At 51.5% G+C, this 15,977-nt stretch overlaps 4 protein-coding genes across 4 annotated transcripts; 2 read left to right on the forward strand and 2 right to left on the reverse strand.

Annotated features, from left to right (window-relative positions):
* Nucleotides 1-3,517: 3,517 nt before the first annotated feature.
* AYO20_11433 (hypothetical protein) lies at nucleotides 3,518-5,761 on the forward strand (the record flags this gene model as incomplete). The annotated part of the gene is made up of 1 exon (XM_022649682.1): nucleotides 3,518-5,761. The coding sequence occupies one exon, from the start codon at nucleotides 3,518-3,520 to the stop codon at nucleotides 5,759-5,761; it is 2,244 nt and encodes a 747-aa protein (XP_022494348.1).
* Nucleotides 5,762-6,442: 681 nt separating this feature from the next.
* AYO20_11434 (small COPII coat GTPase sar1) lies at nucleotides 6,443-7,381 on the forward strand (the record flags this gene model as incomplete). Its single annotated transcript, XM_022649683.1, has 5 exons — nucleotides 6,443-6,461; nucleotides 6,529-6,632; nucleotides 6,808-6,847; nucleotides 6,910-6,975; nucleotides 7,041-7,381. The coding sequence occupies 5 exons, from the start codon at nucleotides 6,443-6,445 to the stop codon at nucleotides 7,379-7,381; spliced, it is 570 nt and encodes a 189-aa protein (XP_022494349.1).
* A 1,852-nt stretch (nucleotides 7,382-9,233) lies between these two features.
* Nucleotides 9,234-10,420, reverse strand: AYO20_11435 (serine/threonine-protein phosphatase PP1; the record flags this gene model as incomplete). The annotated part of the gene is made up of 4 exons (XM_022649684.1): nucleotides 9,234-9,326; nucleotides 9,386-9,685; nucleotides 9,766-10,167; nucleotides 10,241-10,420. 4 exons carry the CDS (start codon nucleotides 10,418-10,420, stop codon nucleotides 9,234-9,236), a joined length of 975 nt encoding a protein of 324 aa, XP_022494350.1.
* Nucleotides 10,421-12,669: 2,249 nt separating this feature from the next.
* AYO20_11436 (hypothetical protein) lies at nucleotides 12,670-14,883 on the reverse strand (the record flags this gene model as incomplete). Its single annotated transcript, XM_022649685.1, has 1 exon — nucleotides 12,670-14,883. One exon carries the CDS (start codon nucleotides 14,881-14,883, stop codon nucleotides 12,670-12,672), a length of 2,214 nt encoding a protein of 737 aa, XP_022494351.1.
* Between the last annotated feature and the right edge of the window lie 1,094 nt (nucleotides 14,884-15,977).

A 15,977-nucleotide genomic window follows, 5' to 3' on the forward strand; every position in this document is an offset into this window, starting at 1 on the left:
CGAGCTCTGTGAGTAGTCCAAGCTAACAGCAGCTCGCATTCTTACGTGCAACTGAATGCAACACGCAACATGGCTGAGAATGAATACATCGTGAGAAGGCCCGTGGTCAGCCAGATGACTGAGGTTGCCTGGTGCTTCAGCTGTCTTATCTTCGGTGTCACCGGTGCGTGTGCTTCTAGAATCATTCTTTTGAGGAACAGAGTGGCACAGACCGCCTGTTCACCGTCAGACAGTGCAAAGGGTCGCTGGTTTCATGCGCATGCGGACCGCTGTGGATGTGTACATCAGAAAAAGATCTCTGCGAATAATGCATCGGGGCAAGCTGCCGAGTTGTAGCACGCGGTAGTGCCTGCATTTGACTGGCCCTATGCGTCCGAACATCTCCGTCACACCTCTGCAGCTATCCTCTTGGTGAGCAAAGTGAGCAGTGGGGAAAAGCATCAGCAATAATACTACAGTGAGTATACAGGATGCGGTACTGCACTGTCAGAAGATCATGTCATGTTTGGAGGTCTCGCGGGAGGAAAGAGATTGGAGGAATACGCGGTGGCGCTTGAAAGACAGCCCTCGCATCCATGTCTTCGACGGTAAGACCTCTCGAGCCGTGCGGCCCGTGAAATGGGCACGAGGGAGTCAGTTTCCCCTGTGAGCATGCTAAGGTCATCCCACAACATAATGATTTAGCATCCTGGAGGATTTTTCCAGTTGCCCACGAGTACAAGTACGTGGTACAAAGAGAGTAAGAGCAGGGAGTACCTCGTACGCGTCTTTGTGAGGCTTTGAGGTTGACGTCATGTCAGCTGACAGGAGACTGGGGGATCCAGCCTGAGTTGAAGGCGTAGCCCAGGGCATCAAAACGCAGATACAGGACGAGGTTAAGGATGACGGGCGTTGAAACACAATGAGACCTGGGACCAAGTTCGATAGTACCAGGTATCCCAACCCACGAAACCGCACAATGTACTCCGTAATTGCATGCCAAGTAATGCTTGGATTCAAGATACTTCCCACTTGCGTCAGATCACTCCTCTTCCATCACGAAGAGGTCAAGCGGTTCGGCAGTAACGAATATGCTGCAAAGCGATCGCAGGTCAAGTGGTCAATGATGTAGCAGATCCAAGAACCTGATTTCGGGAGGGCAGACGCCGTTTGACCAGCGGCAGTTCATGGTGGGCGAAAAGGTTTGATTCAAGTACCAAACAAATACAGACCTGGAAATGACAACGCGTTCTTGTTGGATGAGAGCTTAGATGACGCGCCAGATTTCGAGACGTATGCTGTCATATTGCGTCAAGACGGCGAAATATCCCGGTCATGATGCCTGCAGGACCTAGGAACAAGTTACGACACACGAACTATCAGGGTCCACGGTCCACGGGAGCTGCCCCCATCGAAAAAGGCACACCCGAAAATGGTCACCTTGGCAATCATACTGCCAGATGTTACAGAAGAATGTCACCACCAGTGCAACGAGCTGACAGTGGCGACAGATGACCATGTCGATCGAAGTGGCACCAGGGTTTTCTCTCTGGTTCCTGGCTGCCCATGCAGCGGGATCAACAATGGGCTGTGAGGGACACAAACCAATATAAAATTAGTACCAGGCTTTGGAGCCTGTGTGCCTGTATAGGAAGCAAAGCGTGTCCCGCGTGTACAATGGTACCGAGGCGGTGTACTGGGACTTGTTGGTTCCTCGATCCTGTGTACTCCAGAGAGCATGACGGACTGGTTTTGATCAAGTACCCTGCAGTAGTTCTGTCATTGTTTCCCTTTAATCCTCTCTTGCTCTTTGCATTAGTATTGTGTTATTTTTCACCGATCGCTACCCGTCTGTGGAGGGGCGCAATTTCACCAACGCACAAGGTCGCAGGGACCACCAAGTGGGATACGAGTAGTTCGGGAGGCGAAAACCCTAATAGAAACCGAGGGCCATTTTGCTGGTTGAGGAGATCCCGTCTGAAAATCCAAGTCAAAGTGGGCGGTTTCAAGTGCAGGATTGCTGGAGACGGCAGGCTAGCTTCGGGCGTCTTTTTGGCCCTTTGCCGCCGAGAGGAATTGATCAACCTCGAGGGATCCAGCTCCGAGATCTCGACGAGTTGCCGTTTGAGAGTTAGTGGTACGGTGGTCGGTGCTCGATAGTTGAGTGGGCGGTGGGTGGTAGGCGGCGGATGGTGGGCTGTGTGGATGAGATGGATTTTGTTGGCCTCTTTTCAAGGCACGGGAAAAGTTGGCTAAGGGGGAAGCCACATGCCCGCAGGTGTCGACTTTTGTACCCAGGACTTACAACTACGGGCACTGAGAAAGAGTTTACCAGTAAGGAGGAACGAGTTAAAATTGCAACCCAGGCCAGACTCTTTACCTCCTTAGGCGCCTTAGTGACCTACAGAGTACCTAATAGCGGGGTCATCTGGGTACCTAGGGGAAACCCAACAATGAGCAGTCCAACTGGAACCCGTCCAAACAACACACCTAATGGCTGAAATCCGTTGACTGTTGACTGGCTAGGCACCCCCCTCCCCCCCCAAACTGGGTCTCGTCTGGCCTGGCATCTTCTGGCTGAATGGCTGCGTCGCTGGGTTTTGTTTATGTGTGTTCGCTGGTCTCTGGCCTCTTACTAACTACTTCTCTCTCTGCCTCTGCTCACAAATCTTTTTTCCTTCTCCAAATTTTTCTCTTTCTTGCCATCCAAACCATCCCATTCCGGGTACCATTGGTGCCATAATTGGTGGCATCCCTCTGCCACACTCTGCCACCCTCTCTCGCTTGCTACTATTCCGGCTGCCCGCGATTTTCCCTCATCTTTCACCCATTTTCCTCTTCACCGTCGTCCTTTGTTCATTATTCTTCCTCTCCAAATTTTCCCTCTCCACTCCCGCATCCCGACTGCTCCCTACAAGCACACCACCTGCGATTACTACCACCCACTCCCACTTCCCATCCTCGCCATCGCTCCATCCGTCTTCTTCCTACTGCTCCTCTCATCCAGCACCTTCGGTCTCTTGACCACATTCTCTTCTCGTAAGCAATCTGATTCATGCCAACTCATATACTCGCATCTTACTGACACCTTCCAGATCTCCTGTGTCTCGAAATTACGCTCTCGCAAAAGTCCTGGGACGCAGCAGTCACCGCAGAACGCCACCTGTCGCGCCGCCCTCTCCCCTCTAAAGACTTTCCGGTTCACGCTCTACCACTCTGCTGGTGTTCAGAGGAATTGACTTTTAATCTTCACACAATGTCCAAGTCGAATTTATAACAGCGGCGGTCCCTGTGGGCCAACATAAAATCATTTCCTTCACCAACCAAACAGTGCCATTCGGCTACTGGTGTTGGTAGCGTTCCTGCCTGAACTTGATCGCCATCTGTGTCGGGCTGTGGGAAAAAGTTCCTGCATTCTCCTTTCAATACCTTTACATCACTTGCTTTGTCACTCCTGGCTGCAATCCAGATGGCACATCACCAGAAACACCAGATGGACGCCACCCGAAGAGGTTCAGCCATGCAGAGTTTACTCAAAATGTTTAGTCTATCAAACGCCCCCACAGTTCCTCTCGGTGACGACGAGCTCAGTGCGGACGCTGATGAACCACCGGACGACCACGTATCCCCATTGACCGTCGTCCCAACGCGAGAGGCAGCCTACCATCGATCTCCCGCTCCTCCAAACCCTCGCCGCGAGTCTCTTTTGACTCGAGCCATTCTGGCGGAATCCAAGCACGAAGATGATTCTCATAGATTCGCCGACCGTGGGCTATCGACGACTTCCTCCCATAGTACAGCGAGCATGCCGTCGACTGCCGAGTTGACGAGTGATGGGGACACCAGCCAGTCATCGTCGGCGACGCCCAGTCCACCACCTCCCTCAGGACGCTTCGGCACCCTCCTCAACTTCAAGAAAACAGGCTCCAAGGTGCTCATCGCCCCGGTGACGAAGGACGAAAGGGAAGCAGTGGCAGAAGTTGGCGAAGCCGCGGTTGAGAAGACACTAGGCCGCAAGCGTTGCATCATGTTTGCTTGTGGGGGCACGGATTCTGAGAAGAGCAAAGAAAGCGAGGCATTAAGCAAGCAAAAGCCGTCAGCCGGACAACCCGAGCCCCCCAAGCGGAAGTGTGCACTCACCTTCGCTTGCCCCTCTCGAACGAGCACAAACGAGATGAAAAACTCCCCCGCCAAGCTACGGGCTGAAGCAAAGAACGCACGGCGCCCGTCTCCTGCCCCCTTCAGGCGCAAGTCCACCTCAGAATCTGTCGACCTCTCCAGCCACTCGACCGACACAACTAGAGTAGCTAGTCCCGAGAAATCCAGACTCACCCCACCTTCCCCAAAGGCAGCCTTTCACGAATTTGCAGCATCTCAGGATGAGACCGACGCATGGGTTGACAAGCCAGATGTCCACAAGGAGAAGCTCACCTTTGATGATTGCATGAAAAAGGAAAACCGCATCCGGCAAATTGGTCGTGAAGCCGAAGAGGAGGCGGAGGAAGAAGAACGAGAACAGGAGGAACTCGGAAATGCATCTGAGGATGAATACAATGACAATGAGGATGATTTCGCTCCTTCCGATGATGGCACCGATGGTGGCAATGAATCTGACGACGAAGGAGGCTTCGCTAGCTCCGACGAAGAGAGCGACGGCGGCTCCGAGTATAGATTCTGGGCGCCTTCGAACACCGGTGCTGCCATGAGCAGTGACCATCTCAACATCAGCCACTTCAGCGCCCGTCGACAATCCGAGGCAAGTTCCGTCGAGTCATTGATTCGATCGAGTACGCCTCCCCTTCACTCAATGATGAGGCAAGTTGGAAGACGTCGCAATAACAACGCCTTCAAAGTGCCAAAGATGAGACCTGGCACACCAGAGTTGCCCGACAGCACCGACTTTGTCTGCGGAACTCTTGACGAGGATCGTCCGTTGGAGGCCGCGTACATCTCATGCCGCGAGCAAAAGAAGCGAGAGAAGCACATCCCCATCCCACAAGATATAGACCCGAGCTTCCCGACGACTGATCCGGAAGACAACGAAGAAAACAGTGACGACGAAGAGGTCGACGAATCGCAACACAGCTCCGAGGGCCCGCGATGGCTCAAAGACGGGTTTGCAGATTTCGACGAGGAGCATCATGGACGCCGGAAGGCGTCGTTCACCATGCCAATCGCCCATTCACCCTCTCCACCCCACACTGCATTCGGCGGAAGAGTCGGTCGCAGCATCCACCGCTTGCCGCCGCCGAGGCATGCCGTTGCACGATCACCACCACCTCGAAAATTGTTTGGGCATTCTCCCACTCGACTCAGGTCACCCTTTCCGCAAGCTAAGCTGCGTTCTCCTCGTGGGTCGCCGACAAACGCTGGTATCCGGACCAGGATCAACCCAAGAGGTCTTGCTCAACGTCCTGGCATGGAACGGACAGCGTCCCTCCCTGATACTCCTAATCCATTCTTCAAAAACTTCCACATTGGCAGTCCTTCCATCTCCAATATTGCGTCTGGAGCTGTCACTCCCGCTCTTGAGGAACCATTCCGTCCAGACATGCACGTTCGTGGCCCCGTTGACATTGTTGCCGGGCTTGAAAAGAAACGCCAAAAGCGCAAAGAAAAATACTGGCGTCAACATTGTCGTAAAGCAGCCAAGGAACAGTCTGAACGGAAACCGGTTCCCGGTCGTGGAGCGGAGCGCATGAAGGAGCTGGGTCTAGAATGTGCTGAGCGGACAAAAGGCTACGGCATCGGGCAACAGACTCAGCTGGTACTTTCACTTTGATTCCCTTCAAGTCCACCCTTTTACACATATATTATTTTACTTGTCGACCATTTCCCCTCGGCTCACTTGGAGCTTTTTTGAACATATATCGGTGCGGACTAGCGCTCGAATATGACGAATTGATGATGGGATTGGGTGGGAGCAACAAGGGTTATCGCACAGCCAGCATATCATTTTTCACAAAGCACGGTTTTGGGATCCAGGGGGCATTTATATGCATAGCACCGGCGCACGTCGCGGGAGGCGAATCTTGCGTTGTAAATATGTGACATGACCATCAGCATGGTCCCCACAATATCAAAAAAGCTCTCTCGAGTGGCAGACTCGATTGCAGAGCGTGATATGCACAAAGCACAAAGAAGTATTTTGTTTATTCCTGTTCATAAGTCGATTGATGGTTGACGCCGAGGATGTCAAGAGTGATGTAATGTGATCTTCTGTGTTGTATTTCACGTGACTTTGCCTCACGTGAAAGATTCTTCGATCCAAGTCTAAACTCCGAGTATTTGGGATTCTTTCTCTTTTCGGAACTTCTCAACGGTGGCACCCCATCACCTCACTTCCTGCCGTGAGATCTGGCCGAGTGCGTTTATCACTCTTATTCTCGCGATCCGCCCTCCTCGTTAGTTTCGTGCTCCCATATTTTCAAAGACCACCTCTGCCTCGTTCGGACGTGCAAAGATGTGGATCATAAACTGGTGTACGTGCAATGGACTTCCTGCGCTTGTGCAGAGGACAGACTGACCTGATGGCTGTTATCACTCTAGTCTACGATATCCTCGCCTCTCTGGGTCTTCTCAACAAGCATGCCAAACTCCTCTTCCTCGGTCTCGATAATGCGGGAAAGACAACACTATTACACATGTTGAAGGTGAGAGGGCTCTGAAGCAACAAACCGCGGAGTTTGTGTGGTGCGGAACTGGACAGGAAGAGATTGGGATTGCCTATCATGACCCATGGCTTTGATCATGGATGTGAAGGAGCTGCAATCTTGGACTCCGTTCGGTTGTAGAGTTCGAAAGCTGACCATGCGTGCTGCTTTATAGAATGACCGTGTCGCAATCCTGCAACCAACATTACATCCCAGTATGTACATCCCCAATGACCCTCTTCGAATCAGTATATTATACTGACAACCTCTGGCACAGCTTCCGAAGAACTCGCCATTGGAAACAACAGATTCACAACCTTTGACCTGGGTGGTCATCAACAAGGTACGTTGGACACCACTTCGCAGCTCTCCGGGGCGACGCAGCCAGGTGGACTGACTCCTGCGCAGCGCGCCGTCTCTGGCGCGACTACTTCCCCGAGGTATCGGGCATCGTCTTCCTCGTCGACGCCAAGGACCACGAACGTCTACCGGAAGCCAAAGCAGAACTCGATGCTCTACTGGCAATGGAAGACCTCGCGAAGACGCCGTTCCTGATTCTGGGAAACAAAATCGATCACCCGGATGCGGTGTCAGAGGATGAATTGAGACATCAGCTGGGCCTGTATCAGACTACGGGCAAGGGCAAGGTACCACTCGAGGGAATCAGGCCGATTGAGGTGTTTATGTGCAGTGTTGTCATGAGGCAGGGTTATGGAGAGGGTATCAGGTGGTTGGCGCAATATGTTTGAAAGACAGCAGAGCAGATGATGCATAATGACAAAAGGGAGGCAATCCCGACGGCCTTCAGCGATCGATACGTTCAATCTGTCGAGCCACAATCCCCATAGTCCCAATTTCACCCTTTCGTCAGAGAATCAATCAATCAATCAGTTCCTCAAACCCCGTCCGCCGTCCCATTCCATGCACACACATACATCAACCATACCGCTCAATGGGCCCTTGGTACGAAAAGGAGTCAAAAATCGAGTTGATAAGACACAATGCCATTTTCTTCATTTGAGCAGCGGCCACTCCCATGCAAACCCCCCATCAAACATTTTTGACGCGAGACAATACGATACACATGCTGGAAGAAGAACATACAAGATAAGACGAGAGCGCGGACGGGTAGAAAGAGAGGAAGAGAAGTAAAACAAGAACACGGCAACGGAAATACACAAGACTCGGGCAGAGAAAGAGAAGGAGAGAAAACAGGCAAGACATACAGACAGACAGGCAGACTAAACAGACTAAACGAACATGCGGTCGGTGGAGAGGGAGGCAGGTAGTCAGCTAAACAGGTATTATTAGACCGTTGAATGGGATGAATGAATGAGATTTTCTGTCGATTCTTGACCGCATCCATCATCGTTATCATCATCACTATCGATCCAGTCTGTGCCAACACACACATTCATATCCACATACCTATCTGTCTACCTATATACCTAGTAAGGGAGTAAGCCCAGAGAGAACATACAGATACCCAAGTTCCACGTGTATGTGCATAGAGAGTCAATGTACATGGTATGTATGTGCCTTGTGGGTATATATATATATATATATATACGTGTTGTGTTGAACGTCCTAGGTACCTAATGTGTAGATATAGCCCTCGAGATGGATCCACGACGTACATCTCACCCGCCTCCTTTATTCTCAGCTTCAAGGTCCAACACCCACAACACTCAGTCTGTAAGATATGGCGTAAGAAAGATATATAGGCGCAGTTCGTCTTACGCACTCTCTCTCTCGTCTCATCCCAAAATAACAACAAAACCTTCTATTACACTCACAGCATACTACTGATTTAAAGTCATCTTGATACAGAGGGAGCGGATTCAACTGCTAACTCGATGCGTAACTGCTCTGCTTTGTGTCGTGTGGTATGATCTGCTTTATTCTTGTTCTGCACCGTGCATTCATTCATTCCATGGGCGTTTCTTTGTCCATCCTTCATCACCGCATCGAAAAAAAGGCAGGAAAGCAAAACCGGCATTTGCGTAGTACATTTGGAATGGGGAAAGTAGTCTCGCCTTGCGCCCTGCGCTCCAGCAACATCTCTTTTCCTTCTTTCCCACAGACAAAACCACATCGGCAGTTACACCGCGAACACGGGGTCAAGTTCCGGGTGGTCAAAAAAACATTCTCCATGTCTCATACACCACGACCCTGTTCCACAAAACATCACCATCCCTGAGCCCATTTCCATTAAGAGTCCCATGAAAAGTACTTAGGCCGACTCGTCCTTGAACTTTGCCTCGACCCAATACCTTGCCGCCGAATTTGTCGTCATGACTGATTTTGCCATTGTTGATACTAAAGACTGGCGTCCGACCTCCAAAAAAATTGACAGGTCCGAGAGGCTAGTCAACGTATTGATGAAAATGAGTAACTGGGAAGTCTTTCGCAGGTCCAAAAAGATGAGATGTTCATGAGAGCGTGGAAACTATCAAGTGGTGGCGGTTGGTCGCATGCTTCGGAACCGGAGGGAAAGGACACTGGTCGAGTGCGAGACCGGATCGACGGGGAAGCCAGAAGGTGACCCTATCTTCTTCCAAACCTGCTATCAATGACATCGATCAGCCCGAGTCGCAGGAACTAGGTTTTGGATTTGCGAGACGGAGTATTGGACCCGCTTGGGCTCTTGGAGCCATACACGTACTTTTGTTTCTTCTCGGCAGGTTTGAGAATCTGGTGCGGGTGGAAAGTCAGCAAGGATATTTCAAGGATCCAGAGGGTTTGTGCCGTACCTGGAAGGAGCAAAGTAGACTTTCGTCTACGCTCATCATGGCACCAGCATTGTCAAACTCGCCGCAGTAGTTTGGAGCGCTGAACAGGGTGACCAGCTGTCGCTTGGAGAAGAACTCGTAGCCGTCTTCCACCACTTGATGTGCACGACAGATAAGGTCCATGTCATGTTTTTGCAGGAATCGTGACACGACATCGGGTCCAAAGGTGAAGGACACGCCACGATCGTTCTCACTCCAGCCGGTGATGTCCTTGTCGGGATCTGACCAGAGCAAATCGCAAAGGAGGCCGCAGTCCGGAATCTGTTGTTCGTTAGTGGATTCAGTACTCATGTAGAACAGCCGGGACCGTGCCGGCTTCGCAAGAAGGTGGGAACACTCACATCCGTCGGTCGCATGACACGGCGTATCTGCTCCATTGAGTTCAGATCCGGACTCAAGCCACCGTGCATGGTGAAGATCTTCTCGTCAATGATAGCGGCGATCGGCAAGCAGTTGAAGCAGTCCGTAAATGTCTTCCATAGCTTAATATTGTATCGACGTTTGCACTCATCGTAGAAGCCGTAAATACGGTTGATGGAAGCGCACTCGTGGTTGCCACGCAGAATGAAGAAATTTTCGGGGTATTTGATCTTGTAGGCTAGAAGCAAGCAGATAGTCTCGAGGGATTGCTTGCCTCGATCCACGTAATCGCCGAGGAAGAGGTAGTTGGCTTCGGGGGGGAAACCGCCGTATTCGAAGAGGCGGAGAAGGTCGTAGTACTGGCCATGAATATCGCCACAAATCTACGACGATGATAATCAGTCTGACTGTTTTCCGCGAGGGCAGATTGACGGTCAAGGGAGGAGCAATTCGTACCTTGATGGGGGCTTCTAGCTCGAGCAATATCGGCTGCGAGATGAAGATTTCTCGCGCCTTTGTGCAAAGGTAGCGAATCTCATTTTCGAGCAGCTGAACCTGCTTCCCTGGTCTGCTTCCTCTGACCTCTAACAGGCGATCAATGACAGAATCGAGGTCTACCTCATTTGCGTCGGCCATAGTGGGATCGCCGCGGGCGGGGCAAGGGGGTGGAAGGAAGGGGGGGGCGGCGACCAGGTGCGGTCGGATGAGAGGAGATTCAAGGAAATCAATGGGTGTCGAGGCGTGCAGATGGTAATGCTAGTCTGCTGAAGAATGTTTTGGGTCAGTCTGGGATGAATTAATTGTAGGTGGTGAGTGGCAGCTGACGCAACTGACTAGTTCGGGGGGTGGCAGAGAGTATGTACCAAAATTGAATTTTCGACCCCGAGGCACCCAACAAACGGGTTCAGCGAGAGGAGTCCCCAATCAGACTTGACGAGGGAGGAATGAAGATCGCAGGGGACAATGACCTTCAGCAAAGAAAGGTGTTGTTATCGTGGTGGATGTTGGAGGCACAATGAGCCAGGGCTGAGGAGTGTTTTCTCGGCGCAGAGCGGGCAACGCAGTTGGGTTTCGTGAGCACCAGTTTGACACCGTACGATTTTTCTTTTTGCAGGCAGTGGGTCGGTGTCAGTGACAAAGAGCCGGATTCGCGGTGCGTTGAAGAATGAGGATGGAATGAGTCGAATACAGATCGCAGGGCGATTGATACAGGCGAAACGCGAGGTGAACTGCGGCCGGATGAGAAACGCAGTGCAGGTTTGCGGTGGTTATGGGATAAGATGGACTGGATGAGTGGTTGGTGGACGGAGGGAGGGATGGGAATGGGAGGGATCAGTGGGTGGAAGGCGGGATTCGTCTATTTTCTCAAATCCTGGCAGGCGGCAAGGCGGTATCCTCTCTTGGCACCAACCCTCCTCGCTGTGTTTTAGTTGCAAGACAAAGAAATCCTCCCTCTCCTATTTCTTCTTTCTGGTAATGTTTTTTTTTTTTTTTGGTCTGACACCGTGAAGAGAAGTACAAGCACTGTCAGGGGGAGGAGGAGGAAACATAACAAGAGCAAACACAAGAGACAGTCTTATGTGTGCAGCCTGCGAGCATGCAATTTGGGGTGAGAAAGAGAAGGAGACACACAAGAGACACCACGAGATACGCGAGAAGGAATGAGACAGTCGCCACGAGTGACAACAACGCCAGTAACTCCATTACTCAATTCGCCTGTCCTCTCCATCATTCAGTCAAGTTTTCTCTGCTAGAAGAGCTGCGAACACAGCGTTCCCCTGGCTGCGCTCTAACTGCTAAAACGCCCTCGACTCTCCTCCCCTCCACCCATCCATCCCACTCATTAATCACCCAATCAGCCCACCCAAACACCACTGTGGCCGTGGCTTCCTGCATCCTCAAATACCTCTCACCTTTCTCCTTTCGACCATCATCTACTGTATTTGATAAGTACGGGCAAGGCCCTTCCCACGCTGACATAAAGCAATACCTGTAACCCTTCGCCTTTATCTCTCGACAGAGATTTGATATGGGTGCGCATAATTTCCCTTGAGCACGAGCTGACGTCGCTGTGGCGACCATAAAGAATCTACCATTGCATACCTTTCCCCCTCCCAACCTCTACGAAGCCCTTAGGCCATCACTTCGCCTTTGTAGTGTCGACTTTAGGATCCTGCGTGGTCGCTTACTCGACGACTCGGATTCCTTACCTGGGGAATTAGCCTGTGGTGACACTCTGCATACGCAGATAATCATTCGACGCTTGTTCTTATTGTCGGATTTGTGGATGAGCCTCGTAACTTCCCCAGCTATATCCGGACTCCGGGCACACTGTGCCAGGATTCTGCTGCCGGTGTCAGCACTCTGTTATTGTAAGAGCACCATTCGTACTATGCATAGTTCTGTGTCCATCGAGGTGGCAACGCGCTGTCCGGTAAGCAGGAGATGGATGTAGATATTGGTACTGTACTTTGGACAAGATCGCGAACATGTATCAACTGCAAACAGGCACTAAACTTCCATCCCAGTCCCATGGTCTCATGCTTTCATGCAATCATGCAGACATGATAAAAGCAGTCTGTAATAGATTCCCATCCCGTCAGAACCAAAACAAAACGCCATCGCTATGCTTCGAAAAGCACATCTGAGCAGAATGCCACGAACAATCCCATGCAGTAAACAGACGCGACGACTGGTTTCCCCGATCCAGCTATACATCCCACAAAGTCTTTCGGCAAAATCGCAACGAATGGGTATATCAATGCAAACAAAACACAAAAAACCCACGGCCTCATGGCTGAGACACGAATGGCCTCTAGTAAGAATGTGAAAAGAGAAATGGCCGCACATACGCAGCAAAAATCACACATGTTGGGAAGGCGGACTTATCCCAGTGTCCGCCCGCCACCAGAAACCATGACCTGGTGTCCTGACCGATGCAAGGCATCATGGCTCAGGCTTTGCCCTTGCAACACTTCAAAATGATGGCTGTTGTGCCAATTCTGGTCACCCAAGGCGTTGAGCCAATTGCTGCCAAATTCTTGTCGGAGTGCTTCCACTTTCGCTCGGTAGTCATCTTGTTGAGCTGGCTCGCTCGAGCCAACAGATGGTGCCTCTGTCGAACCATCGAAAACGTCGTCCACCACTGCTTCGGCTAATCGTGATTGTGATATAGTCGGGGCACTGAGAATCGGGACGTTATTATGGTCCATGATATTGGCACTCGGCATGATTGTCGCTGCCAAGTCCTCGTCAGGAACTCTGGCAAAAGTTTCATCGTGTGCCAGATCTACTATCCGTCTTCGAGGAGGCTTTTTCCGGCGCGTCGTGTTCATGACAATCTCCGCTGACTCGCTGTAGCCAGGCTGAGCCGGATCAGACTGTTGAACTATTACCGGATGCTCAGCAATTCGGATGGATGGTTGTGAAAGCTCTCGCTCAACCTCGGGGACTCGATCCACCAACTGCTTTCGCTCCGAATAACCTGGCCCTGAGTCATCGACAATAATGTCATCCACGTACCCAGGCGTCTTTCGAAAGAGATTGAAGGTAGTCACTCGGTATTCAGAGTGCGTTTTGGTGAATGGGTTTCGCTTGACCCATATCCGTTTTAGATTCGGTATTCCCGTGAGTCTTGCCATTTCCATAGGATCTGAGAGCTGATTGTCCTGGACGTTCAACTGTTCCAGAGACAGTAGCTTCTCCACACCTGCCAATGACCGCAAGCGATTCCCTTTCAGGTTAATTGTGAGGATAGCCGGCAGAGGCGATCTCGACAGTGACTGGAGGGAACCGATCATGCAGTTCGATAGATCAAGAGAAACGAGCCTCGTCAAGGATGCCAAGCTATCTGGGATTTCGTTGAAGAGGTTAGAAGAGAGATTGAGTGATCGAAGAGTGCTGGCTACAGGCGCCAGACTTTGTGCTGAGATGGTGGTCATGGAGTTGTCTGCCAGGGATAGATACTTCAGCCTCTGCCATTTTGAGGGAGGTAGGGTATTTAAGCTCAGCATGTTGGTGCTGCTCTCGCTACGATGCGGCTGGATCGAGTACTCGCTCGAGTAGGAACTTCCAGATCCTGTCCTTCTCACCGTCGACGAGTAAGTCCGAACATGCCTATACGAACTGGCAGGCCGAGAGGCACTTGGCCGTTTTGGAGACACGCTTCCAGAGAGCGGCTTCGCTTTGTGCCCTGGCTCCATCGAGTCTTCATTATCCAAGCTTCCATGGGCTGGCGAGCCTGGATCGGAATGTGACTGTGCATATTCAGCTCGTGGGGTGGACGGCACTGTCCAGGAGGCGGACATGGTGGGAGATCCACGTCCTCCTTTGGTGGACCGTCTTCGACGTTTCTCAGCGTCGTCCAGAACTATGTTTGTGAGTAGCTCAGTTGGATCACTGACATTAGCCCGCTTGACCGTAAGTAGTGTCAGTTGTTCGGATATTCGATCCCATCCGAAGAATTGGCGGAAATCAAGATCCACTATGTCCAGTTGTTGAAGGTTCTTGAAAGCAAATAAAGGAACAGCAGTATCGAAGGGGAATTCCTCGTATCCCTTGATCAGCCGTGCGCGGTGATCAGTGGTGAGGCGCAAAGAAGGAAGCTTGGTAAAGGCAGAATAGAGATAGGTGAGGTCCGCCTGCGTTAGGGCTTTGACCTTCTCGCTTTTGGATGTACCCCCTCCCAGGCCAATGGACGACCAAAAAGAGCTCATTCCCGACATGACACTGCGCATGCTGGACACGGAATGTATCGAATCTTTATCACTCCGGCCTTTGGACGGTTTGTGGGTTTGCAGGAAGGAGACATAGTTGGAGGGTGTAGGCTCGCTGGTCAGACTCTCGAGACGTATGTTCATCGGCCCAACAGCTATATCCAGCTCTTCCATGCGAGATAAGAGGTAGAAGAGGTGGTGGGGCGTCAGCGTCAACAATGCCGCCTTCGCGGCATGGGATCGAAAGTAGAGGCCAGCAAAGGAGAATGCTGCAGCTAGAGCGCTGGCGGAGGTATTTGTACTCGAGGAAGATGTACCAGAGGTTGGGACAGAGCTGTTTGCCGAGTTATTGTTAAGGGAAGCCTGCCGCCTGTGAACAGACATCTGCAGACTATTTGCGAGGGCCTTCTCATGTTGGCGGATAAATTGCGCCAGAGACTGCAAAGGACATCACAACGAATCAGTCAGGATGCTTGGTATGGAGGGGGTAGAAGAATTTTGCAAGCGACTTGATCCTAGCCCGCGTGCGCATAGTTGTGATTGCCATGCTAGATAACACTCACCCGAATGAAATGATGCCCATCTTCTGTTTGCAGGCGGTCCATCTCCTGCTTTGTCGACCTCGAGGGCTCGGATATGGACTTGTGGGAAAGGCTCTTTGGGAATCAATTTTCAAGGTAAAGGAGTGTGGAGGTCTAAGACGTGCGACCCGGGAGCTGTTTGCCAAGTCAACTGAAGGCTCATTGACAGGTTGAATATTGGGAAGGACGAGAACATACGAGGATTCCGCAAAGAAATCATGGTGGCATGTGGCGTGTAAAAAGGTCCTGGCTGCAATGCCGTGTCTACGTGACCAGGCTGAAGAGACTGTCCGCAGCCGGTAAGGAAGATTGCAGTTGTGCCTGTGCCTCTCTTCACGCGTGATTGCCCAGTGAGACAAGACTCTGATTCACCCGAGTGAAATTGAGGCAGAACGCTGTGTATATGGAGGAGAATTGGGACGTTCAACCAACTGTTGTGTAAGCACAAGTGATTGCGTGACAGTCGCGGGAGAGCAAGTGACGGGCCTCGACGGGTCAGCAGTGAGATGAGCCGTGGGATGAATGAGGCTGAGAGGGGGAGGAGATATGAGGGTGTGTATGAGAACCCAGAATACCAGCACAGAAGAGATGCAACGACGGCCGCGTCTGATGTGCAAGACCCCAGGATGTTGAACAATGGCGGTGACAAGGTAGAGTTCAACTGTCTGAAGTTTGTGTAGGGGAGCGCAGGAGGGCGGAAGTGGGATGCAGGATGGAAATGGAAGAGATTGAGTGTGCAGAGTTTTGCTATCAAAAGGTAACAACAGAGTTAGATTGGGCTTGGGGCCAGGGCGGAGGGGGGACAGCGGTCAGGGCGGGCAGGCGGGCAGGCGGGCAGCTCGTAATGGCACCTTTAACTAGAACCGATAGAGTGCAGGGCCTGGGTGGCTGAACGGA

This window comes from Fonsecaea nubica (assembly GCF_001646965.1).
Source record: "Fonsecaea nubica strain CBS 269.64 chromosome Unknown Scaff154, whole genome shotgun sequence".
Lineage (NCBI taxonomy): Eukaryota > Fungi > Ascomycota > Eurotiomycetes > Chaetothyriales > Herpotrichiellaceae > Fonsecaea > Fonsecaea nubica.